Consider the following 25,307-nt stretch of genomic DNA (forward strand, 5'->3'; position numbering starts at 1 on the left):
CTGAACTGTCTCTCATTAAATCTGCAGCTAAAGCTGGGGATGTGTAAAAATGATTGTGAAGGGAAATTTGATTCAACGATACAGATTCACAGCTAATCCAAGTGGAATCGGGGTCACTAATAAACCCTGCTAAGGCGCATTTTAATCGGGCTGCAGCGCTCCGGCGATGGTGCAGCTGAACCTCTCCCTGTTTCACTCTGATGATTCAGACCAAACAGTTGATCAAGGGGAACCAGGCATGAAGAGAGTTTACTCATCATTTACTATAATATCTGATACTCGTGTACTGTGTGTGTGTGGGTGTACGTGAGAAGAGACAAGCATGTTCTTGCGGGCAAGAATTGTGTGTAACGTGACACACATGCATAACTCTTGTCCAGAGTAACAGTATAAGGCCGTTCAATCAGCTGGGGAATGACCGACTGTGGTTTCAGTGGCTCAGTGTCAAAGCTCACCCTCCGTCGTCCAAATGTGGGGAGGCGTTCTCCACCAGGACTTTGGCCTGTAGGACCTGTTGAACGCCTCTCTTCCCTCTCTCCCTCTCTCCCCTCCAGGTCACTTGTTGAGCACAGCGGAGGTGGAGTCGGCGCTGGTGGAGCACGAGGCCGTCGCCGAGGCTGCTGTGGTGGGCAAACCGCATCCCGTCAAAGGGGAAAGCCTCTACTGCTTCGTAACCCTCAATGACGGAGTGACGTACAGCCGCACGCTGGAGGCAGAGCTCAGAAAACAAGGTGGGTAGAGGAGGAGGAGGAGCTTCGGAAGCAGCTTTTAGATCGTCGTGGGAGACTACAAGTCTCCACTGAAACCTCCGGTGTCAAGAAAACGCAGGAGATTTGAAGAAACCAAATCTAAATCTGAAAAAACAAATGTAAAAATTGTTAAAAAAATATGCAAAGAAAAGATCGTCATTGACATGTAAATAGTAGTTTTTGTAGTTGTGTCTGCGATTCATAATGTTTGTAATGAAACCTGGTTTTTGGTGGAAGTCAGAGTCTGACGTGGTTTATGTTTGATGCTAACAGTAAGGGAGAAGATCGGGGCCATCGCTACGCCGGACTACATCCAGAACGCCCCAGGACTCCCCAAGACCCGATCTGGTAAATTTACAGACAATTGAAACGATTAATGGATGAGGCAGAATAATGCCGGTGTTGGTTTGAGTTGTGTTTGTGGAGGCAGAGTGTTGGATATTCAGTTCAGTTCGTTTTGTTAGGGCAGTTGTATGCAGCAACTCGTCACCCAGATCAACAGCTGAAAACAGCAGGCGGGAAAAGACAGGAAAACGCAGTTAATCACAGAACAAAGAGCAGTCGTTTCAAAGACCTGCCTGACACGCAGCACTGACATGCAGTATTTAAAGTTGCAATCAATCCTAGATTCGTTTTTCTTTAAAGGGTCAGTTCACCGAAATTAAAAAACACTAACCCCTTAGTGGTATTGTGCTGAGGGGGTAGTTCTGCTTTTGAAGTGCAGAGGTTTTAAGGTGTTTAACGGCGATTAACGCGTTCTTGTTCGATAAGTTGATGATCTGTCTCCGAGATTTCTGCCTCTGCCCCAGTTGAATTCAACTCCTCAATATCCTGTGGTTACAAAGCCGTCAGCTTTACAGTGAGTCTCAGCTCCTTGCTTGTCTGTCCAGACCAAAAACTTCACTGCTCTGGTTGGTAGCGTCGCTTTCGGCCTCAGAGGGCAGATGTTTTCAGAGAAACGGCTGGGAAAAAAAACAAAAAAGCCACTGTCCTCTACCTGACACAGCCAGAGACCAGCTGGTGAACACAGCAGAGCGTTTAGCAGCTGAAGAGCCAGATCCGTCCGATCCATCCTTTTCCATTCTCGTGGACGCGATATCTCAAACGCCTTGAGGGAATTTCTTCAAATTTGGCACAAACGTTCAGTCTGGCTCAAGGATGAACTGATTAGGTGTTGTAGGTCAAAGGTCACTGTGACCTCAAAACACGCCTTTGGCCATAACTCAAGAATTCATACGCTAGTTATGACAAAATGGACTTAATACCTTCACTACATTTATAATATGAGTCTGGACAGACATGGGTGTAAACTGCAACCTGACTGGTTGGTGGAAGTGTACAAACGCAAGGCGGTGATTCTGGTGGAGACCAAAAACAGAGCCAAAAGAGAGGAATACTGGACCTAGATTCGTCAGGTTACAAGAAAAACGTTCCCCGTGAATGATCATGATGCTCTGTAACTGCTGGATGTGTGAATAAGCAATTGATGAGTTCAAAATATCAACTTAAACGATGGTGATATTTTAAAGTTGTGTCAAGAACTTCTTTCCACTGCCCCCCGGTGGCCAAAACCAGTAATTCCAAGTTTAAGTTAGTAAATTATTTGAACAGTTACTTTTTATGCTATTTATTGATCCTGGTCCTAGTCTGTAGTGCTCATTCCAACATTAGTTTGCCAGTGAAAATAAAGAATTGCTTCCCTCTAGATCTAAAGAAATCTGAGGAAACACTGTGAGGTTGCCTGATACTCCCACCTGCAAACAGCCTCTAGGTTTTAATGCATTATGTTAATTTTTGGGGGATGCATGTCCAAGATAAAACAGGGTGTTAAGTGGCTCATTAAAAGCGTATAATCCTTTACCTACTCTTAAAATTTGCTTTCATTCTCTTCCTCACTTGATTTTTTTCTTTTTTTTTTTTTTTATTGTCACTTTTTATCGTTTCCTCATCTCCTCTCCTTCTCCACACTCTCTTCCTGCAGGTAAGATTATGCGAAGGGTGCTCCGCAAAATCGCCAACGACGAACGGGACCTGGGCGACATCTCCACGCTGGCCGACGACTCTGTCGTCGAGCAGCTCTTCCAGAACAGATGCTGCAGCGCCGTGTGACGGCCTCCAGGATCCTCGAGGGGGGGGGGGTTCCCGACTGCAGCCGCACGCCAGCGGCCACAAACTCAACCAGAGAAGAAGAAGAAGAAGAGGAGGATGAGGAGGAAGAGGAGAAGGGGGAGGAGTAGGAGGAGGAAAATTTCCACGAACTTGGTCTTGTCCAGCAAACATACTCTAAGTCCTGATGAGGATGAGCTCTGTTCAGCTCAGCCCGTATTTAAAGCGACGCCACTATTTTATATGTAAGAAAAATCTGCAGCAGGTAGCGACACAACATCTGCCTGGTTAGTAGTAGATATTTCCCACTTCTGTTGCAGTAAAAACAAATGAATTGAACGACCACAAACAACATCCAGGAGTTGATAAGCGCATCAGTCTGTGGGCTTCAATGTTTCCCAGAAGTTGACAGAGTTGCGGCCCTTAAAAGACACACGGCAGGGGAGCAGGCAGCCAGAGGTTGTTTTTTGGGTAAGACCGTCCTGCGGTGGAGGTAGAGAGGTGGAGCTGGGTAACATTTCATCTGGTTTCATCCTGGTGTTTTAGCCTATAATACACAGCAATATCTTATATATAACTGCTCAGTAAAAGTATACAATACAGTAGTGTTCCTGTGGTTAAAGGACGACTTTCTACACTGGAATAAGGCTCATGTGAAGTGCTACCTGTAGTCAATATAACAAGTCGTCTCCTCCCCTCACTCGATGCCATAGTACTGTTATGTACACTGATGATTAGCTCAGTTTGAGAACGCTCAACATTTCTACTAGTTTTAATTTCTGTTGTAATTTTCTAAAAGGTATGTAGATCTGAGTCTTTTTTTTTTTTTTTTTTTAATCTGGCTTAATTTTTGAATTTGTTGGATGTTTCAGTTTGTGTGTGTGTGTGTGTGTGTGTGTGTGTGTGTGTGTGTGTGTGTGTGTGTGTGTGTGTGTGTGTGTGTGTGTGTGTACACACGTATGTTGTTTTTTTTTTTTTTTTTTCGTTTTTTTTTCCTTTAGTCGCAGGCTCTCCCTGTCAGTCTGGTGAAACCAGGGAAGGCGTGTTCAGCCTCATGTAGCTCGGACACCCGACGCTCTGCTCCAGTCACAAAAGCTCCAAACCAGCTGCAGGTCTGATGTTGAAAACAGGAAGGAAAAAAAAAATGTGATGTGCTTCTTCCAATAACTCCCAAAGAAAAACAAAAAAACTGTTCCTTATCAGAAATGAACACTGAAATTAGGTCTTTTCAACCTTGTAAGTAGTGTAACGTGCCTAGACTCCCCAGGCTTCACCCCCGCCTCCTTCCTTTGCACATGCAGGAACACTCCACAACACCTACATAACTACACCTACACCCACCTACACCTTCATAACTACTTGATACCCGGAGGGCTACATTTTCCTGCACTTAAAAGAAGAAGCTACATTGCTCAGCGCTATCCTCTTTGGCTGCTTTGTCATAGTCCTTTATGCAATATTTCCTCAAATTATTCATAATGTGTTACTCAGTAAGTTGATAATAAAAAACAGGAAACAAATATACTCGACAGACTGTGTTGCTCGAGCTGTCCATGCATTTTTAAAAACACGCGTAAGCTAATATAGAATACACAATATGCACGGCAGTGAGTTCAACTACTTAAACAGCTATTTTACACTCACTCATTTCACAGACGCTCTTATCCGAAGCGACTTACAAGTGAGTGAGGGACGACTGTAAAGCTTCGGTGCAGTAGGAGACCTTGAGGCCAGTTCTAAGAACTAACAATGTGCGACAGTTACAACCTCTTCATTGCATAATACCCAGGGAAGTGCGGATCAGGTCCAGGGCATTGAGGCTCAGTTAAGAATAAGACCTCATTGGCATAGAAACATCTGAGCATTTAAGTTTTTCTTCAGCACTTTCTGACTGCCCTCCTCTGTCTGTGGCTCTCAGCTCTGAGCACATTGGCTCCTGCTGAAGACGTACATTTTTTTTTTTAAAAAACACCTCACCAATATGTAGTTTTGTTTTTCCAAAACAGCCGCTCACTGTTATCAAACCACCAGGAGGAAATACTGTATTTGTTGGGGACTATTTTCATAGATTTTACACGATGAAGTCGGTTTGCTAGACACAGTCGTATAATGTGTAGAGCTGTGACCATTATTGTGAAACAATCGGCGACCATTTTGATAACCGATGAATTGATTCGGTCATTTTTCAAGCAAAAACGAGAAGTTTTGCTGCGGAATATTTGGGGTTTCTGGACTTTTGGTCAAACAAAACAACAAAATTTGAAGATGTCACCTTCTGCTCCGTGAAATGTTTCATTGACCAAACGATTAATGAATCCAAAATCATCCGTAGATTAATGATATTGAAAATAATAATTAGTTGCAGCCCTAATAATGTCTTCTGTGGTTCTGGTGGAACTTCTGTCTTGTCTTTGTTTGGACTTGGTGTCAACAGATGTATAACAAAGCCTGCTTTGGAAGTGGTGGAAAGTAACTAAGTATATATTCTCAAGCACTGTAAATGATTTAAATACATCTTCCACCACTGCAAACTGGGGACGTGGAGCTTGGAAGACATGGGCGTTTACCAGGCAGGCAGTGTCTAATGAAAGACTCTCGGTTGCATCGTGGGAATTGTAGGACCCGGTATATTTAGCGCATTTTAAAAACGTACTCTCCGGTTTTCTTTGCCTCTGCTACATCGATTTTGACCTTTGATCATTCTGCCATTCGCAAGTGCCACAACTTTACAGCATAATGCTAAATCGTTGGACTAACCCTTTAATCCACATTTGATATTGTAGACTGTCACCAGACTTATCCTTAAATGGTGGGTTTTTCGTTTGTTTTTTTTAAGGAGAAAATGCCTTGTCATGCTCTTATATTCCGAGTCTCCGGATAAAAAAAAAGAAAAGTCTCTCTCTGACTTCGAGACTCTGCCTTTGCCGAGAGACTGAAGTCGAGGCTGAAGCGACGCACCATTCACAACATGAAAATTCAAGTCGGCTAAACATCTGAACTAGGAGCTGATTTGGGGCTTGAAAGGTTTCTACTCTTAGTTTCCTTTGCAGACATCTTGGATTGTGATTTGAGCCAAGCAGGACTTTTAAAAAAAATTATTTTTTTTTCTTTAATATTTGATCTTTATTTGATCTTTTTTAATTTCTTGCTGTTTGTATCTAAATGTGCCAACCTTAAGCAGCAGTGGAGCTGGATGTATAAAGCTAATAATTGTATCTAATGTTAAAAAACAAACAAAGAAAAAAAAAATTGCAGCTGCTTATTTGATTCAAAAGCGTTTTGTCTGTATAATAACTCCTGTGAAGGAAAGAGATTTTTATTGGTTTTTTTTTTTTCCATTTTCCTCCTAGTTTTGTGTTGTTTTCATTTCACTGTTTGTATCAAAGTGTACACAATGACAGTAAATGGAAATGACTACTGCCTCTCTGCCTCCGTCACTGGCTGTTCCTTCACAAACTGTTGGATTCCAGAGCATTCAAAGTATTTTTTGCAGAAATGTCGCCAATCTCCAAACTTCGTGTGTGTTGTTGACAACAGATGCGTCGACGTTTCTACTGTTAGTATTTTGTAATTTAAAGATTTTTATCCCTGTATGATTGGGTTTGATGGGAAACATGATCACCTTTATTTATGCACAGTTTTGTGCTGTTTAGTAAAGTATAATGCCTTGGAAAGAGAGATGACATTCACTATTCGACACCAGCACGTCGGGGTTGTGGCGACACCACCGTATTGTGAAAGTTTGACGTTACGTTACATTTTATCTGAGAAATGTATTAACGCAACAGGCATTTCATGGCTCTTTAGCTACGGGACGTTCCTGTTTATTCACAGGCTAGTCGTTAACTTGTGTCTGCAGTTAGGTGCTGGGCAGGTATCGGACGGTGGATGTGGCGCCCACATTACGCATATTGCAGCTCAAGCTTTTGTTGGCAGCTGTAATGTCGTCTGTAGCCTGCGGCGGAGACTATTTGATACACGGAGGGTTAAATTTTCCTGCACTTAAAAAGAAGAAGCCACATTGCTCAGCATTATCCTGTATGACTGCCTCGTCATGTACGAGTGGGACTTTAATTTGGGTAAATAATCACCACTGTTTTTTTGGAGCCCCCCCCCCCTTCATTTGCACATGCAGGATTACTCCACAGCACCTAGATATTCTTTAAAAGAAGAAGCTACATTGCTCAGCGCTATCTTCTTTGGCTGCTTTGTCATAGTCCTTTATGCAATATTTCCTCAAATTATTCATAATGTGTTACTCAGTAAGTTGATAATAAAAAACAGGAAACAAATATACTCGACAGACTGTGTTGCTCGAGCTGTCCATGCATTTTTAATAAAACGCGTAAGCTAATATAGAATACACAATATGCACGGCAGTGAGTTCAACTACTTAAACAGCTATTTTACACTCACTCATTTCACAGACGCTCTTATCCGAAGCGACTTACAAGTGAGTGAGGGACGACTGTAAAGCTTCGGTGCAGTAGGAGACCTTGAGGCCAGTTCTAAGAACTAGATCTGTTCAATAGGACACAGCGCAAGGAGATCAGGTAAAGACGTTCACCGAAAGTTTGCAGTAAGTGCTAGTTAGGCATGTCGGGGAGTTAGAGTTGTTAGGAGAGGAGGCGCTCACGGAAGAGATGAGTGTTCAAGGGTTTCTTGAAAATGGAGAGCGACGCCCCTGCTCTGATAACATTTGGTAGGAGCTTCCACCATCGAGGAACCACGAACGGAAACAGTCTGGACTGTAATTGCCTTGTGCACAGGGATGGCAATGCCAGACGACCTTCCGTGGAGGAACGCACTGACTGAGAAGGAGCAGAAGCCTGTATGATTAAGGTCAAGTAGATTGATGCAGACCCAGAAGCCACTCTGTCGACTGGATTTTGATTTGGGTGGCCATGGGTGATCGGTGAAGGTCAGTGAACAGCAGATTGACGTGTGCCCTTCTTGGCTGATCAAAAAAGCACACGTGCCGCCGCATTCTGGACCATCTGTCAGGGTTAGACTGTGCGTGAAGGGAGGCCCGCTAGAGGAGCATTGCAGTAAGCGAGGTTGGAGATAAGGTTGGAGATGCAAATAAAGGTTTATTACAAAGAAGAACAGGACACATCTTATCTGGTGACTTTCCCCTTCTTGGGCGTAATGAGTATTTCATAGTGTCTGACTTTTCAGAGTCTTTCTTCCGTAATTCTTTCTTAGCTATCTGCAATTCCTGTAATTGATTCTCCAGTGCTTCCCGACTTTCTAGACTGGGAGAATTATTAATGTCAATAAGACATTGATCAATACATTCCTCCACCTCTCTTAAAGTCTGCCATCTGTCTTCTCCATATCTGGTACTGGATGCCCTTGGGAGACACCCTCTTAAAAACGATGAACCCTTGCCCTCCGAGTCTCCATCGCTGTTTCCATTCTCACTTTCATTGGAGCTGTTATCTCCTCGATCCTTTTTCCTCCACGTTCTGACTCCTTTTCTCTCCGCTTTAGCCAACATCCTTCTGACTGCTGGGTCATATCCACCCATATTTTCATCCGAATCACTCTGATCATCCTCTCCACTTTCCATCTTCTTGATCCTTAGTCCCCCCTTAGTTTCTAAACGTGCCGTTTTCTTTTTACTTTTGGTGTTTGGATACATCTTTATGGTTGTTTCCGCTCTTCCTGTTTCTATTATTCGCTCATTGTCATCTGTAATGTGATAGTTACCCTCCTGACTAATCACTGGAAGTTGGGGATAAATCTCCTCAAACTTCACCTCCTTCTCATAAGGAGGGGGTTTCTTTATTGGGGCCGTATGTGAGAATGGTGTATTAGTGTCTGCCACTAATTTTTCTATTTCTTTTGCATTCTTCTCTATTTCTTCTGCGCCTTTCTCCCTCTTATCTTTTGCAGCTTCCAATCATTTCTGTCCCTCATTTTCAAACAACTGGAGAATGCCAAGCTCCTTTTTGTCTTTTTTCTTTGCGATTCTGTCCCTTTTTACCTTTCTTCTGATCCACCTTATATGTAGATATAAGCACCTGCATTGTTTTAATTACATCTGGGTTGAGTGTCCCTTCCACTGGCCAAGGTTGGTCAATTTCAGGCCAACGCTTATGCCACTTTTCCAACATTTTTTATACACCTTTAATTAGGGGATTACTCTTCTGCACAACATCAACCGGAGTGATTGATGTCAAAGTATTAGCGTCCTTCTTCGGCATTGTAATAATTACCTTATACTCCCTTATTATAAATCAAATCAACTTTTTTTTTTCTTTTTTTTTCTAAAGTTTATTTAGGTTATTCCTCTCTTCAATTTCCTATTTAAAGTAATTACAAACCACTGTATTGCCACAATCAGTAACGAAAAGTGAAATAAATTTACCAACTTCAGAGCATCAAAAGTCTTATTTTAATTTATTTGATTCTAATAATATCTTAAATCTCCAAGTTATTTTACCTTAAATAGGCTCACATGTCCTTAAAGACTGTCCATTTACTCCAAGCCCCGGTTCGTCAGTTTTTCTTTTTTTCAGTCTCTAACCGAGAGGGAAGGGAGGTGGTAGCGCTCTCTCCCGCCCTCACTCTCTCTCTCTCACACACAGAGAGAGAGGCATAGAGTAAAAACAGTGGAAAAACTACACGCTCATCAATCACTCATATTGGTCCCTCATCAAAACCAAGGGCGTGTTTTAATATTGGTAATTTTTCCCTACCTGTCTTGTTTCTTGCTCATTCCTGTGTACCCAAAACATCCTCGCTGTTCTCCCTACTTTTTTCTACAATAAAAATGTTCTTCTCGGGGCTCATATTTTAGCAGATTCAATACGTCTTCTCAATGGAAGCTCATAGACATTATCAAATGTCCCTCGAGGGCTCATATATGTATTTTAACAATTTTAGTCCCCTTAAAGACTCATAGATCATTACTTTCAAACGTCCTTTCAAAAAGGCTCATGATTTTTATCAAAACATCCCGCTGAAAGAGGCTCATATATATTTAACATTAAAAGCAAGCATATCTGTCCTTATGAATCGAGAGACCACTTATTTTCAACCACACCCTATGTGTGGCTGTCACACATGCACCTTCCACATCCAGTCACACCCAGCTGAAGCACCGCTGACACACCACGGAGCAGACACACACACAGACAGACCAACCGTCGAACAAACAAAGACACAGAGCAGAATGCACCAAACAGAAGCTCACAACAAACTCAATCATCTTCCCAAATTTCTCAACGTTAACTCATTCATACTTTTCCCTACTAAATGCGCATTTTTGCCGCTCACTTTTCTCTTTTTTCCTAAATTTATGCTACTTTAATGAGATGCAGACATTTCAATGAGAGGCTGCTTCAGACATCGTTCGTCAACGAATGTTTGAGTGGGAGCTTACAACTGAATTTTCTCCATCTGCACCTCCAGTTCTTAGAACTGACCTGAAGCATCTCCTAGTAACATCCCAGGTTTTATGGCCCGTCTAACACCGCCTTCCTAAGGGCTTCATCCGAATCTGCGGCTTAACCTCTTTATTCCTCTTTTTTCCTTTACATTTCCTTTTTTCCCATGTTTCTTTTACTTTATTTAATTTCCCCCTATTCCTCCAGGCCAGGAGTTACGATTCTAATTTCCAGTCAAATTCCACTATTCTTTAAAAGCCAACTTTCACGCAGCGGCTAAGACGCATGTTCATCAAGTAGGAAGATAAGGGCCCCGTCTTCATTAATCTCGCATGGCGTTTATTTAGCACACTTTACCGCTACTAATTAGGCTATTCTTCCGTTTCCTACTTGAACTTCTTATTTTCTTTACATCTTTCCTACTTGAACTTCTTATTTTCTTTACATCATTCCTACTTTAACTTCTTATTTTCTTTACATCTTTCCTACTTTAACTTCTTATTTTCTTTACATCTTTCCTTCTTTAACTTCTTATTTTCTTTACATCTTTCCTACTTTAACTTCTTATTTTCTTTACATCTTTCCTTCTTTAACTTCTTATTTTCTTTACATCTTTCCTACTTGAACTTATTTTCTTTACATCATTCCTTCTTTAACTTATTATTTTCTTTACATCTTTCCTTCTTTAACTTCTTATTTTCTTTACGTCTTTCCTTCTTTAACTTCTTATTTTCTTTACGTCTTTCCTTTATTTTCACATCTTTCCTACTTTAACTTCTTATTTTTATTTTCTTTTACATCTTTCCTACTTGAACTTCTTATTTTCTTTTACATCTAACTTCTTATTTTCTTTTACTTTCCTTCTTTAACTTCTTATTTTCTTTTACATCTTTCCTTCTTAACTTCTTATTTTCTTTTACTTGAACAAACCAGCAAACACATCAGCCTAACGCACAAACCCAGCGCCCCAAAATGTGTGGAATGCTCACCTGAACTGGCGGCGTAGGCGGAGTCGGCGCTGATTGATGTGAAAGAGATGAGAGGGCACAACACTACCAAGTTTGTGACGCCAAAATTCTTGTAGTTTATTTGATGGTGTTGATGATGTGAAGAGGATGAAGGAGACTCCGCTGACACTGTCTTGATTGCATATTGAGGTTTATTACAAAGAAGAACAGCGTCAAGTCGAGCATCTGCAGATCTGCTTGTGAGAGGGTGTGAAGCCGATGAGCCACTCTGAAAATCAGTCTTGACCACCGACTCTTAAATAAGGCAGTTGTTTTCCTAAAAACTGTCACTAACGTATGGTTCGATCACAAAGCATAAACTTCCTTTCCCAAACTGTGAGGCACCCTCTGAGGACCTTTGACCTAGGGCCTCTATATAAACACAGCTCTACATATATAAACATACACCTCAAGTGCAAAGCAGAACAATCGGGAGACGGATGCAACACGGTCAAAGAAGGATAGTAGGTCATCAGTCATACCACCCAGGGTTCTCACAGCCTCGGCTGGGTTGAGAGATGAAGACATGTTTTGGTGTTGATATTGCGATGGAGAAATCGATCGGCCAGGATGAGCAAAAGTTCCATCTAAGAGAGGTGTAGTTGGAGGTGGCGTTCCCTCATCCATGTGGACATGTCTGACAGACGAGGCGAGATCCGCACCGTGACCGTGGGGTCATCTGGCGGGAATGATCGGTATGGTTGGGTGTCGTCTGTGTAGCAGTGATATGAGAAGCCATGTGAGCGGACAATCGGACCCAAGGAGGGGGTGTATATTAGAAAGAGAAGGGGCCCCGGCACCGAGCCCTGGGGCACCCCTGTTGGCATGTAGTCACCACCACAGAGGCAAACAGAAGTAAACTTTATAGGAATGTTTTTCTGTATCATTGATCATATTGTCTTATATTTCAAAGGAGTACTCCAACAATTTTAATACTGCACCTCTATAAAGTTAAATGGCATGTGAGAGAAACATTAAATAAAATAATAGTCATAATAGAGGAAGCAGCATAGGGGGTCCGGGTTTTTAGCCCCTAGTGGGAGTTGCGCCCTAAATCCCTGGATCCTACATAATACAACTGGATGGTTTCTCTCATATCCCATCTCTCATCTGGTCCATTTTAAATCCTTCACCAGCAGGATATCGCTCTGGTTTTGTACATCTTAAGAAAACTGACAGATACACAGAGGATGTGCTTGGCCTTGACAAATTCAGGTCACACAAACCGCTAGTTATCGTAAACCAGTCAGTTGAAGCAACTTCAGGACCAGCGTTTGACTGGAAAAATATTTCGGGCTAGGAATCCCACCCAGGCCTCTTCGCACTTTCTGGCCAGTAGTCACAGCTCTACAAGAAAACAAACCCACTCTTTGTTATTCGCTTACTTATCTAGCAACTTAAAAGATAGACAAGTTGCACAGAACAAGCAAAAACATGTTAAGTTGTTCTAAAGAATCTAAATCACAGGTTTCGCAACCAGTATACATCAGGTCAAGGCATTTTTGTCTTTGTCATTTTGTCATTTTTGTCAAAAGTGTCTGTTTTGCAGGAAATTTGATATTTATCTTCATATCTTCACACAAATCAAGGAAATGCTTTTCAGAGTATATAATTTCACATTTGTTTGCCTGTAAAATTTCCACATGTTCTAGCAGTTGTGCAAGTTACCAGATAGACCGGATAAGCCCCCACCCCTGTTTCGTAGCAGTCGTATAAACCAGACTCGCTTCGGTCCAGAACAACTGCAGCCTGTTCATCTGCTTCTCGGACAGACGGACCTGCTACAACTGGTGATTTGCATCCCTGCTGTCTTGTATTGATTGGAATGCGTGAATGACTTAATTAAATTATAGAGAGATGTGCTGTCCGAGAGAACATTTTTAACTCCTGGCTTAACTTTTTGTCAGTTTTAGGAGATTTGGAGATCCGAATCTTAGTTCTGCCCGGAGCAGTCTCAGTAGTCCTTAGTGGACAACTTTGTTGTTCAAAATGCTAAATTGCAAACAAATTGCAAAATTTACTCCTTCGGGCACTGCGCTCTGTTTGTTAAGACAGGGATGTGATGTGATGTGATGTGATGTGATGATTTCTGTAGCTGTTTTAGATTAGATTGATAACTTGTGCACACTCAGGTTGGTGTGAGGAGTCAAGCCATCAGTGGGAATCTCCGCCTGCGTGAGTCTCAAATATTATTACAGTATATTTGTACAGAGTTCCTTCCTGGTGATACATGGTGAACCTTTCTTCCTGACATTACAACGTGCTTTTCTGGTTAATTGCCCTAAAGTCAACAAATGCAATCCTCCCTTCGTGAAGGTTACAGTCTTCGCTTTTTGTTGAAACTGTTTTGGGGGGGTTTGATTCAACCATAAGATCCTTCTGGAGGCTGTAGCTTGTGCTGCTATCAAACTGCAGAGAGCTGAAGATCCATTGATATCCGCCTGCATGATTCTCAAATATTATTACAGTATATTTGTACAGAGTTCCTTCCTTGTGATACATGGTGAACCTTACTTCCTGACATTACAACGTGCTTTTCTGGTTAATTGCCATAAAGTCAACAAATGCACTCACCGAGCAGTTTATTCAGAACACCAGATTAATCCTGGGTAGTTCCTCCCCCTGCTCTCAGAACAGCTTCACGTCTTTCCTCGGAGATTCTGGTCCATGTTGACCTGATTGCATCACATCATTTCTGCAGATTTATCAGCTGCACATTCAAGTTGCCAGTCTCCTGATCCACCACATCCCAGAGGTGTTGTACTGGATCCAGATCTGGTGACTTGGGAGGCCACTGAAGTTCACTGAACTCATTGTCATGTTTATGAAACCAGTTTGAAACGACTTCTGCTTTGTGACACATTGCATTATCCTGCTGAAAGTGGCCATTAGAAGATGCTAAACTGTGGCCATAAAGGGAAGCACATAGTCAGCAACAATACTCAGACCGGCTGTGGCGTTCAAACCATGATTGGTTGGTGTTAAGGGGCCCAGAGTGGAGCCAAGAAAACCTTCTCCCCACCATTACACCACCACCAGCCTGGACTGTTGATTCAAGACAGGTTGGGTCCATGGATTCAAATTCTGACCCTACCATCTGCTGCCTCAGCAGAAATCCAGATCCATCAGACCAGGCTCCGTTTTTCCAGTCTTCAGCTGTCCAGGTCTGGTGCAGCCTGTGTCCACTGCAGCGTCAGGTTTCTGTTCTTGGCTGACAGGACAGGAACCTGATGGGGTCTTCTGCTGTTGTAGCTCATCCACCTCAAGGTTGGACGTGTTGCTGTAGATCTAATAGTTGTTGTAACTTTCTGAAACCAATGATCCAACATTCACAGCTTCTTCATGCAGCAGTAAGCAGAGTTTGAACTTCTCTCTCTCTCTCTGGCTTTTTCATCCTTGACATTTTTGACTTGAGATTATTTTGGCTAATGCACACAACAGGTATATACATTTATGCACGTATGCAATTTGAACTTGATAAGTTTGAATCCCAAGGACTCAGTATTGAAGGGAGGAATGGCGTGCATGTCAATTCTGTTAACTACATCCACGTTTTCCTCACTTGCGTCTTTTCCTCCCGTCTTAGTCCCTGCCATTTACGACACGAGGAAGAATCTTAAGGAAAGAGGACTCAAGGAAACACCTTGTAAGAGAAACGAGACGCCCTTTCCTCACAGACATCATCTGACGCAAGGTCAGTTTCTGACAGTCTGTCAGTGTTAACAGCTCAGTTGCCTCTATTGATGGTGAGGAGTTTGCATTTTTGCAGATAATGCGATATTCTATCCACATAATATAGGGTTGTACGATCACTGTCGATATTCTTCACTGCATAGACACCGAATGCACATCAGTAATACATTTTATTTATGGAGTGCTCAGACATTGACAGAAATTCTAAAAAGAGATTTGAGTCGTTTTTGAATGCCGACAGGTGGGTTCGGTCATGAACGTGTTGCGGGAGCCAAAATGACCCACAGGTCTTTTTTTTTTTTAAGCGGTCGTCAATAAATGCAGGAGCGAATAATTATTTTGTTTGTAAATTAATTATTCAATAATCCAGGTTATCATTCGAATGCGTCATAATTTACCCTTCATCATAGCAGCAGCTTTTCAGAGGAGGTTCTTCATCCACGCTTGATTATATCTTGATTATATTTGACCAAAATCCCCCAGTGCTGAGTCACAGTTAATATAAAATGGAAAAATACTCAGTCTATTATGTCAGCTTAACGGAGAAATGTCCTCCCAGGGCGTAGTTCTTCTTTACACTTCTTTAACCACGTATTTGTTGTCATTGCAGCGATTTTAAAATTCTCAGCTCGTTGCTCAGATAAGACAGCTGTGTGCATCCAAACCCAGAATCAACCTTCTAATTTATCTTTACACAGATGGCAGCAGGTCTTCATTTCATTGTGGTCCTCTGTCTGACCAGTGGACTCTGGATTGGAGAAAATGTGAGAGTGGTAAACATTTTTTTTTTTACTTTTTTATTTTAAAATATATATTTTTCTTTCAATTGCAGCAACTAAATAAAAGCCTGAGGGTTCTGTGAAAGGTAGAGAACAATACAGATTGGGAGGTTATTGATAAGTGATTTTGAAGCATAAAGATGATACTTCCCACTGCTTCACCAAGTTTGCATGTAACCAAACAAGCAAGTCTGGTAGAAAGAAAAAAAACACACAGTATTTACCATCCAACATTTCTTATCGAGGACTACAATCAGGCGTTCACGGTGCTAAGTGTTTTTCGGATTTGATAAGTGAAGGGTAACGTCACTGTTACTGAAACAGACCATTTCAGTCATTCTCCCTTTAGTGGGCTTCGTAGACTCGCAGTACGAAAACCAGGTTGCTACAAAAAAAAAAGCCCTTTCACTAAAATGCTATCCTTCAAAATTCTGCCATTGTGGTGTCACTTAACTAATCTCTACGCAGATCAACCAGGAAAACTCTGCCTTTACAGGATTCAGGTCTAATACCGTGTCCTCTGCATCCACAGGTGAATGGTGCAGAAAAAGGAGGTTGGTGCTTCTTACGTTTATGGAGGTGAACGCTCAACATTCAGTAGCCGGCACCGTGTGACCACAGTCAATGTTACTGATGAGTTTTTAACAAACAACATTTGAAGAGAACTTCTCACTGGACGGCTTCTCTCTGTTGGGCTGTCCGTACAAACTGGGTTGCGTGCGTTTGTGAACAATACTCACAGACCTCCGCTCACTTTGCAACGGCCCTGCGGTAAATCCTCCCTTCGTGAAGGTTACAGGCTTCGCTTTTTGTTGAAACTGTTTTGGGGGGGGGGGTGTTGATTCAACCATAAGATCCTTCGGGAGGCTGTAGCTTGTGCTGATGTCAAACTGCAGAGAGGTGAAGCTCCATTGATATAAATGGGGTGGATAAAAGAATAGAAACACATTTTCAGTATAAAGCAATACAGTTTAAAAAAAAACAAAAACTTGAACATCGTAACATTCATGAAGGTGAGATTTGCTTGGGGGCCCAATAAATGCTGTGTAGTGTATTGAGCACTTTTCAGGATTTTCTGTTATTGTATAGCCAAAGAGATTCGATCATTTGTAGCCTTATCGAAATATTTTCCTTTTTTAAGTTGACAATTGTCCCGTAGGTAGAGACTGTGTGACCTGCCCTTCGGGTTGGACTATGTTCAGAGATCGCTGTTACCTGTTCCAGGACGCTGAGAAGGACTGGGTTGAAGCAGAGGTACTTCATGGAACAGCACCAGCTAAAACTCTCACCCTGTCTTTATGGCATTCAGTCGAAGAATTGGCTGACAGTCTCGAGTGCATCCTTACTATTCACACACAGTTTGGACTGCACGTTGTTTTTTTTCTTTTCCCAAGACATTTCAAACACACAGGAATCCTTCAATGTGGGCTCCTATTGTCAGTTAAATGTTACAGTGTTAATCCCTAATTGCAGACCAAAGCCTGGCCTACTGGCGTTTCTGTCTGATTCAACTCATTCCATCTCTGTGTTCTTTTTCACGGTGTTGTCACTCATTTCGTCTTTTCGGTTTGCCCCTTGTCTTCCTCATCAGAGGTACTGTACCTCTCGGGATGGAAATCTGGCCTCGCTCCCAAATGGAGCGGTGTACGACTTCATCAGAAAGATGATTTACAGAGCGACAAACTCACATAAGACAACTTGGGTTGGAGGCTATGATGCAGTAAAGGTGGGTGTTTTTTTTATCTTTTATCTTTTCTCGTTTTTTTGTGTTCCTGCTATTGAATATGTTTTTTTATTCATGTCTGGTAGTTGCATCACTTGGTAGTTGATTGTCTAGATAAGTCCGCTTATTCAGAAGCTTCATTTTTTAACGTGAGAGGCCTGACGGCAGAAGAAATAAAAAGAACATGGCGTGTTTTCCCACGTTCAGCAGACCAGGTCCCGGGGCTGGGACTGCTGAACAGAAGCTTCTAGACCAAGAAGAGCTGTGATATACTGAGGTAGCTTTAGTAGGATGCTGTTTTTTTTTTTGGCTAGAGAGGACCAGTGAGTGGGTCTGCACTAACCGAATGTCTGGAGCATTTGACCCTTTAAGACTTCTTCTTTCAGGAGGGTGTGTGGCTGTGGAGTGATGGCTCCAAGTTTGACTTCAAAGGCTGGGCCAAGGGGGAGCCTAACAACAGTGGAGAAGAACACTGCATGGAGATTAACAGCGACGGTACGTACTTACTACCTGCTGTCGCTTTGATTGCCACATTTATTGAGAAGCAGCTTGGAAATATACGTAGGGTGGCGGGTTTTCACAGTAAAAACAAATCATTCACGCTCTCAAATGAGGGATCGCCACTTTGACACGGCGTCATACAGCCGTATGTGCATGCTCCACCGTATACGGCTTGCAGAACCTATCAGTGTTGTGTTGCTGTTACTCGACGTTGGATTAATCAGGCCTCTGAAGTGTCTTTGCTTATCTCTAACGTCTGTCTACAGGAAAAGATTATGTCAACGACTTCAAGTGTGCAGCGCAGAGATCTTTCGTTTGTGCCAGAAACCCTTAACAATCCCGAAACGTCTGACATGAGGACGAGTCACTTCTGCCAGGATGTCAGGCCTCGATGACATCACTGCTGGAAGATCTATTGACGACTCTGATGTAATTTCAAATTAATCAATAAATATATGTGGTCCCTCCTTTTCGTCTGTCTGACTTCCTTTTTATTAGCATCTCACGCCAAAGCTCCACATTTTCTCTAAAATCAGTTTTGAAACATTTTCAATTTATCAACCGGTCAATTGATTTTACTTCAGATTGTGGGTCACAAAAGGCAGCATGGGGGAGAAAAATGAGTTATTATTACTTATCTGCTAATGGTCAAACCCCAGAAAACGTGGAATAAATAACAAACTAATAAAACAGCAAAGCGACTTTCAGCCATTAAACACCCAGCGACCAAAATCAACGCAGCAAAAAGCAAACAGACAAAAAAAACTCAGGCCAGCGTTTAGTGGTTGTCCCCGGTACAACTACAAGCAAGCAAAGCAGTAACGAAGCGTGTCGGGGATGTGACTGTGAATGAGTCAGCTCAACAGTTCAGGTCAGTCCTGTTGTGTAGAAAGATCCACACACACAGTGAAACGTTCAGGAACTATTGGGCAGATAAAACTTTATCTTCAGCTTTAACATCAGCTTTTCAATTTGCGAAACATTTCTCTTTTTCAAACCAGTTGGCTTCCTTCTTCTTGGGCTTTGGCAAGAACAAATAAAAGTTGCATTAAACGGACAGGATTCCTAATTACTATCGCATTTTATGGTATGAGATCTTGACCAGGGCCGTACTGTACCACTGTAGATCACTGAAAACTTTCAGAGTTTTAAAGCTGGCTTTCAGAAGACGTTTTGTGGTCCGCAGACATAAATGAGATACTGTGTGAAAGCTCCCCATCAGCACTTTCAACTGGCTCTCCGAGCTTGTCTCTGCATGATACACAGATGATGTTATGTTAGCATAAAGAAATCATCCTCAGTGTATTTACCGATGTCTGGACGGGCTCCCGAGGATGAAAAGCAAATATGGCACAGATGTTCATGCATCTGTTCTAGAGAACAACAAATCTAGAATCATCGCCAGTCGTCGTAGTTGTGATTCCACCGCGTCCCGTGTGCTTTTGTTGAGGTCTACCGGACTTTCGATGCTCTCTAGTGTACCGGTACACCAATTACAGCGTGGAGGTCAGATGAGCCAGAATTGATCTGCCTCTTCACATCAGCAGAGGCAGGCATGGCGCGGTATCTTCATTCTTGTTTAACTTGTCTGGGCAGTTCAATGGTTGTAGAAGAGCTTACGTCCAGGGTGATCTAGAATTTCATAATTCCAGACCACGTATGCAGAGATAAAGTAAAATGATTTTTGAATTGATCGGTGGATCAATTAATTTTTCAGATTTTACATGTATAAATATTGAGATGGTAGTATAAAGAAGTGAGGCAGCTTGATGAGCAGGACGTATCTTTTTATTCATCCGTTTGAAATTAAATCAAATCAAAATTCAACACTGCAAGGTCAGATAGCAAATCCGTTGCCTGTGAACGTTTTACTGACACGTTCAGCGCTAACGTCTCGGCAACCACGTAACAATAACAACACATCCTCGGCGCAAAGCGTAGTCCGCTTACAATTCTGTTTCCTTTGTGCCAGAATCAGCACAAAGGCAAGAGGACAGGCTGCTCCCAGTGACTCGGGGTCGGGACTGAATTCACTACTAACCTTTATGGTGGTTAGTGTTGTTTTCATCATTATGAAAAGAAGCAACCAGGACTTAATTTAACATGTATTAAAGACACACAGCGAGTTTTCATCGTGTCTGTTTTCTTGAAACTACAAGAAATAAGAGTCTCTGGAGGGTTTTAAGTCTCAAACAATGCATGCTGGGAAGCCGTCTGTTAATATGCTAGTTTTGTTTCTTTAAAAACTTCACTCGATGGGTTGAGTGACCTCTCGGCAGCTCACGCATTCAACACATCGATTCAAGTCAGAACAGCTGATGTTTATAAGTCCTAAAGTCTGAAAATTAAAACTCGACATTCTACGTTGAATTTACCTGAAATTTACACATTTTACGTCTTTACGTTAAATTAATGAGAAAGGTTGATTCCATTAAATTCCTGTGTGAAGTTCTGCAGTGTAGAGCCTTAATCAAATACTTATGAAACTGACCTGGGGGGGGGCGGTTCTGTGATTACAGCTGGGAAAATTGCAGACACCTCCCTCGAACAGGCCCCTGCTCAGCGTTTAATTACGATGATTCTGTTTAACTGTGAACATCCTGTCTGTAATTCAGGTGAAGAGAATCATGAGTAAATAACGGCGGAGGCAAACCCACAGGCCAGCAGCAGATGCGTTTGTGTTTGGCCCTTTCCTGTTACATCATGACAACGCCCCCCCTGCACAAAGCCGGGTCCATTGAGAAATGGTTTTCTCCAGTCTGGTGTCGAAGAACTTGACTGGCCTGCACAGAGCCCTGTTCAAGAGTAGCGTCAAAGAGGTGGTCAACTCCGTATTAAAGACCCTATGAATGCCTTACCAAATGCCGCGCAGGCCGTCCATCACATTATCTTTCAACGTGTCGCACTTGCACTCGGTTTAGCTTCCTCGATGGATGTTCCGGATCAGTGGATCCCCAACTTTTAGCTTATGCCCCCTTTAAAAAAAGAAGCAAGATCAAAATGATCTTCGATCAAACTAACGGTCAGACTTCAAATAGACGTCTAAATTCCTCTTTTGCCCAACGCCGATTAGTTCTTGATTTTCTTAATTAGGACTAATTTGCGGTGAATTCCGTGTAAGTGAAGACTTTGTCCAAACTAAACAAACGTGTCTGACCGAGCCGCTGGGCAAACTGCTGAGCTCTGGTCCCTCGGGCAGAAAATGTTTGCCTTCTGAAAGAATTCAGCAGTTCCAAGGACGTTTTACCGGGAAACAATGGAGCAGCAGTTTAATGGGGCGGGTGTCCGTACTTCTGCCAACCCGTCGGTCGGTTTCTTTGGGCGATCAAAAAAACCCCCGACGGTGTCGCCAGTGCTGTATATTTCCAACAGGTTGCTGCGCTCTCTAAAAACTCTTTGCCTTCTCATTACTGCACAACGCTGTTAGAAAACCATCAATTATGAGCCATGTTTTCCCTTTTTTTATTTTTTGCCACTGAGCGTTACCATGGCAACATGGCCCTTGGTTCAAAGTTAGCCCGGGCGAGTGCCTTAGTCTTTATTTTGGTGAAACTGTCACCACACCCCCGTCTAAGGCGTCCGTGTGAATCCAGCCCCAGGTGTGCACGTACTCTCTGGCCATGTAGTGTTTGTACTGTAACTGGTAGCTTTTCATAAATGTTTCGTAAATAACTCACAAAAACTCTCTCTTTTCAACCGCTACAGGTTTGTCTCAGCTTTTCTTATTCACGCGCTTAAAGTGCACATTGAAACACGCGGACGGAATCGCACTCATCGCCTTCCGCAACGACCCATGTGAGCGTTTTCTAATCTTACTCCACTTGTAGTGTTGCTTAAAGGAGAACTACGCTGATTTTACACTTCTTGACTGTCTTGAGGAGTACTACTGCACATTTAAGGCCCTAAGTACCTCCAGAGCCTAAAATATCCCAGGTGTGCACGTACCTTTGCCCATGTAGTGTATGTGCTTTAGCTGATGCCTGTTCATGATGGATTAGGGATGATTAGCTTTGACTCAAGGCTGACCTTACAAGTGCCGGAGTCTAAAATGGAGTCGACGTGAACAAAGTACTTGACCTCTGTAGATAACGATTGCCTGTTTGATCAGTGCGGCGTTGAAACTGAAGCAGGAGGGAGTCGACCAAAATGTGGACGCGACAGACTGAACTCCATTCTGTCCTCTCTCCAGCACTGATGCCACAGAGACGCAGCCTGCTTTTGACTCTTTTTTCCACTGCAGCGCCCGAACTTCCTCTCTTTGCTACTGAGGTAGAAAGAAAAGTCGAGGATCTGTGCGACCCAGTGTCTGGGTTAGTAGAGTGGAAAAAAGGGAGATCTGCACAATAATGTGTGGAAATAAATACACAACCAAGAGGCCGGTGCTGCATTCAAATTCTGGGAGAATGATTTGTTTCTCGCAGAAACCAGTCTGAGAGTGACATGAAGTTGATTTTGACTTTGTCACAGCAACTGAAACATTGACGCAAACTTCACTTGTGCTCCTTTACAATGATATTGTTTGTCTTGGAACATCCTGGCTGCACAATCGCTGCTGCATTGACGTAAATATTGCCAGAGAAGCCGATCTGCAGATTGTAGTCTGCTCACAGGTGTTGGGGAGCACTACTGCGTATGTAAAAAAGGTTGTATAAGGCTCCAGAGGGAGCTGTGCGACGTCTGATAACTTGCCTCAATGATGTGAAAGTGACGAAAAAGCATCTGTGGCTCAACATTGTGATGTGATTTTTATACTTCTCTAAAGAAGTACCCCTTTAAACGGACCCGCTGATCTAGATCGACTCATTATTCTGTCATGAGGGGGAGACGTGCAGAGAAAGAAAAAGTGAAGATTATGCTCCCTCTCCCCAGACAACCTGCCGACTCCTGATCATCAGACCAAGGGACGCGTCCTCCGTCCCGTCACGGCATCAGATGTTTTTATTCAGCTCTATGGAAGAACTGTTGATCTTTTCACGATTAGTAGAAACTATATCATGTTCACATCACACTTGCCATATCTCTCTGCTGCGTACACACTCGGCACATTCTCCGTCTTTTCTTCGTTTTCTTACACAAATGTTGATGTTCCCCGCCTCACATTTGTTCCATCATTACTACATCGTCAGAGCCTGAACACCGGTATCTCAGAGAGTACAAAGAAACGCACACGCACTTCACAGCTGCGTGCCTAACACCAACCGTTGTCCTAACCGAGCCTTCAATCAGGACCAGACGAAATGTCCTCACTTTCTAGGTCTAAAACTAAAGCAGGGATTGGAATCAAAACAGTGGCAGATTTATTCTTGTTGTGTGTTTGCAGCCTGATAAATATAAGTAACATCCTATCAAATGGCCAGACACAAATAATAGGCTAAAACTTCTCTGTTCTTAATTCTACAGCTTCAGCTAATGTATCATTATTATCAGACAGGAAACCTGGGCCTGCTCAGATCTGTTTCTCTGCTGCGCTCATCGCGGATTAACAGACCTCTGCCGCTCTCGAAGAAGTTTAATGAATCCTTTTTATTCTACCAGTCTGTGCGTAAAAATAAAAGTCCAAAACTTTACTTTTAGCAGTTTGTGGTCACATTTATGCAGACAAATACATGATGGGCACTATGAAACCCGGCCACATAAAACAGCGTCCTCGTGGCATCGGTGTCGGCGACTCTTCGCCGCTGACTCCGTACCTACAGCACAGGTGAGCAGTGTGCAGGAGCCGACTCTGACCCCTGAGCTAAGAGAGGCGGACGTCAGCTGAGAACTTGTCAAATGTAGGTGGGACTTCACGTTTGAGTTTGAGCTGTATTCAGACAAGTTAGAATCAAACACAGGACAAAAAAAAGGTAACGTGGAGAGAGGAGAACCCCCCTGAAAAGGCTAGTGTTAACTAAAGGAGGAAAAGAGGTCCGTAAGTGAAATCTCATGCTGACCTCTGCTTTGAAGATGTTTGGGAAAATGATGATTGGACTAAATAACCGTAAGAGCAGCACCACCTCCTCCGTCAGTAAAGCTGAAAATGTAAAACTCGCTGCCTCTGACGCCTTAATTATGATAACACTGTTTAACCTGGAACCTCCCGGGCCTCATTAAAATCATGTGTAAGTCTTCCGACAGAAGAAACCAGGTTTGTCATTTGTTGCAGTTGCTATTCTCTAACTCATTTCGACTCGATCTCAGAAGGTTTGTTGGGCGAACGTGTGAGAAACGTGTCGCTAGTCATACGTCTGTGTGCGCTCGTGCTTGTGAGCGCATTGAGACGGAACGCAGTCCGCGCACTTTTCTAGACCTTGGCTAGCGCAACAAAGGCAGATAATCATCATCATCATCATCATCGCTGTCTTTATTCGTGTGGCGTTTCCCATAGAGCGCTTTACCGGGGCGGGAGCAAAGTAAAACCAGTAACACTGCAACGTGCAACGAGGTCAGGAAGGACATTAAGGATTTAAATCCATGTGATCAACGAGGCAGGCGTTAGACTGGTGCAGAAAACTGATTTTGTGAGTGGAAGAGTGTTAAATGAGTGAGTCAAGTTTACAGTCAGCGAAGGCAAATCTGAGAAAATGAGATTTCGAAGCTCTTTGTCACCTGGTCTCTCAGGGAGGTCTTTCCAAAGCCTTGGGGCCTCAATTGCGAAGCCACGTTCACCTGGAGTTTTTAGTCATAGTTTAGCTACAGACAAGGTAAGTGTCCTTCCGGACGCTCTCAGGCAACGACTGACAGGTCAGTCATGTAGCCGAGGGCCAAACGAGCCAGGGCCCTGATTTTAATGAAAGGTTCGCTTCAACAAATTAGCCCTGTGCTTCTACGGCATTGCCGGACTCAGACTGGATAGATCGACATCGATCCTGCACAACTGGAGACTATTTATTTATTTATTTATTTTCCTTCCGCATATTCTTATCCCTTTTCAAATCCTGGCGCCTACATTACCCCCAGTAAATCTTTCTAAGCCTATGCAGTAGTACTCTCGAAACACCTGGAAACGCACTCTGACGATCTGACCATCAGAATCAGGGAAGTTCCCTTTTAAACAACATTACAAAATGGAGTCAGATATGAAAACACTCATATGGGCCATTTTGGACGGCAGTAAGTGTTGTAACGTGAATTTTAATTTGTGCATTAAAAAAAAAACCTGAGTGGAAATGCCGAAACTTGGAAGAGACGAAAAGCATCAGATCTGTGTGGAGCGATGAGGAGACCGGAGCCTTCCTCACATGAAACACACAGAAATGGCAGAGTTCCATCATGTTCTCCATTTCCCACCGTTTGAAGTTTGACTGGCCCTGACTGGAACGTTAGCGCCACCCACTGTTTATCTTGCTGCATCCAACTCCTAATATTCAGAAAAC

General features: G+C 42.8%; 2 protein-coding genes across 3 annotated transcripts in view; both read left to right on the plus strand.

Annotated features, from left to right (window-relative positions):
* The window catches only part of acss2 (acyl-CoA synthetase short chain family member 2), a 34,919-nt gene extending 31,224 nt beyond the window's left edge, over positions 1–3,695 (plus strand). Inside the window, exons 17-19 of the mRNA XM_040151786.1 lie at positions 555–731; positions 1,023–1,097; positions 2,731–3,695. Coding sequence (XP_040007720.1) covers positions 555–731; positions 1,023–1,097; positions 2,731–2,858 — 380 coding nt within the window. The 3' untranslated portion in view covers positions 2,859–3,695. The remainder of the gene's footprint in view (positions 1–554; positions 732–1,022; positions 1,098–2,730) is intronic.
* Positions 3,696–12,913: 9,218 nt separating this feature from the next.
* LOC120803282 (galactose-specific lectin nattectin-like) lies at positions 12,914–18,419 on the plus strand. Of its 2 annotated transcripts, XM_040151607.1 has the most exons (9): positions 12,917–13,046; positions 13,389–13,431; positions 14,843–14,950; positions 15,648–15,713; positions 16,261–16,282; positions 16,888–16,982; positions 17,320–17,454; positions 17,838–17,946; positions 18,219–18,419. In XM_040151607.1, exons 4-9 carry the CDS (start codon positions 15,648–15,650, stop codon positions 18,284–18,286), a joined length of 495 nt encoding a protein of 164 aa, XP_040007541.1. In that variant the 5' UTR covers positions 12,917–13,046; positions 13,389–13,431; positions 14,843–14,950; the 3' UTR covers positions 18,287–18,419. The 2 variants fall into 2 exon arrangements, with proteins under 2 accessions (XP_040007540.1, XP_040007541.1); XM_040151606.1 differs by lacking the exon at positions 13,389–13,431 and having other exon boundaries at positions 12,914–13,046.
* Positions 18,420–25,307: the final 6,888 nt, after the last annotated feature.

The sequence above is a fragment of the Xiphias gladius genome, chromosome 18 (genome assembly GCF_016859285.1).
Source record: "Xiphias gladius isolate SHS-SW01 ecotype Sanya breed wild chromosome 18, ASM1685928v1, whole genome shotgun sequence".
NCBI lineage: Eukaryota > Metazoa > Chordata > Actinopteri > Istiophoriformes > Xiphiidae > Xiphias > Xiphias gladius.

Coding starts and splice junctions, on each gene's coding strand:
- LOC120803282 (XM_040151606.1), top strand. CDS start 15,648: ATGGCAGCAGGTCTTCATTTCATTGTGGTCCTCTGTCTGACCAGTGGA. Junction 16,283..16,887: donor GAATGGTGCAGAAAAAGGAG/GTTGGTGCTTCT, acceptor ATTGTCCCGTAG/GTAGAGACTGTGTGACCTGC. Junction 16,983..17,319: donor AGGACTGGGTTGAAGCAGAG/GTACTTCATGGA, acceptor CTTCCTCATCAG/AGGTACTGTACCTCTCGGGA.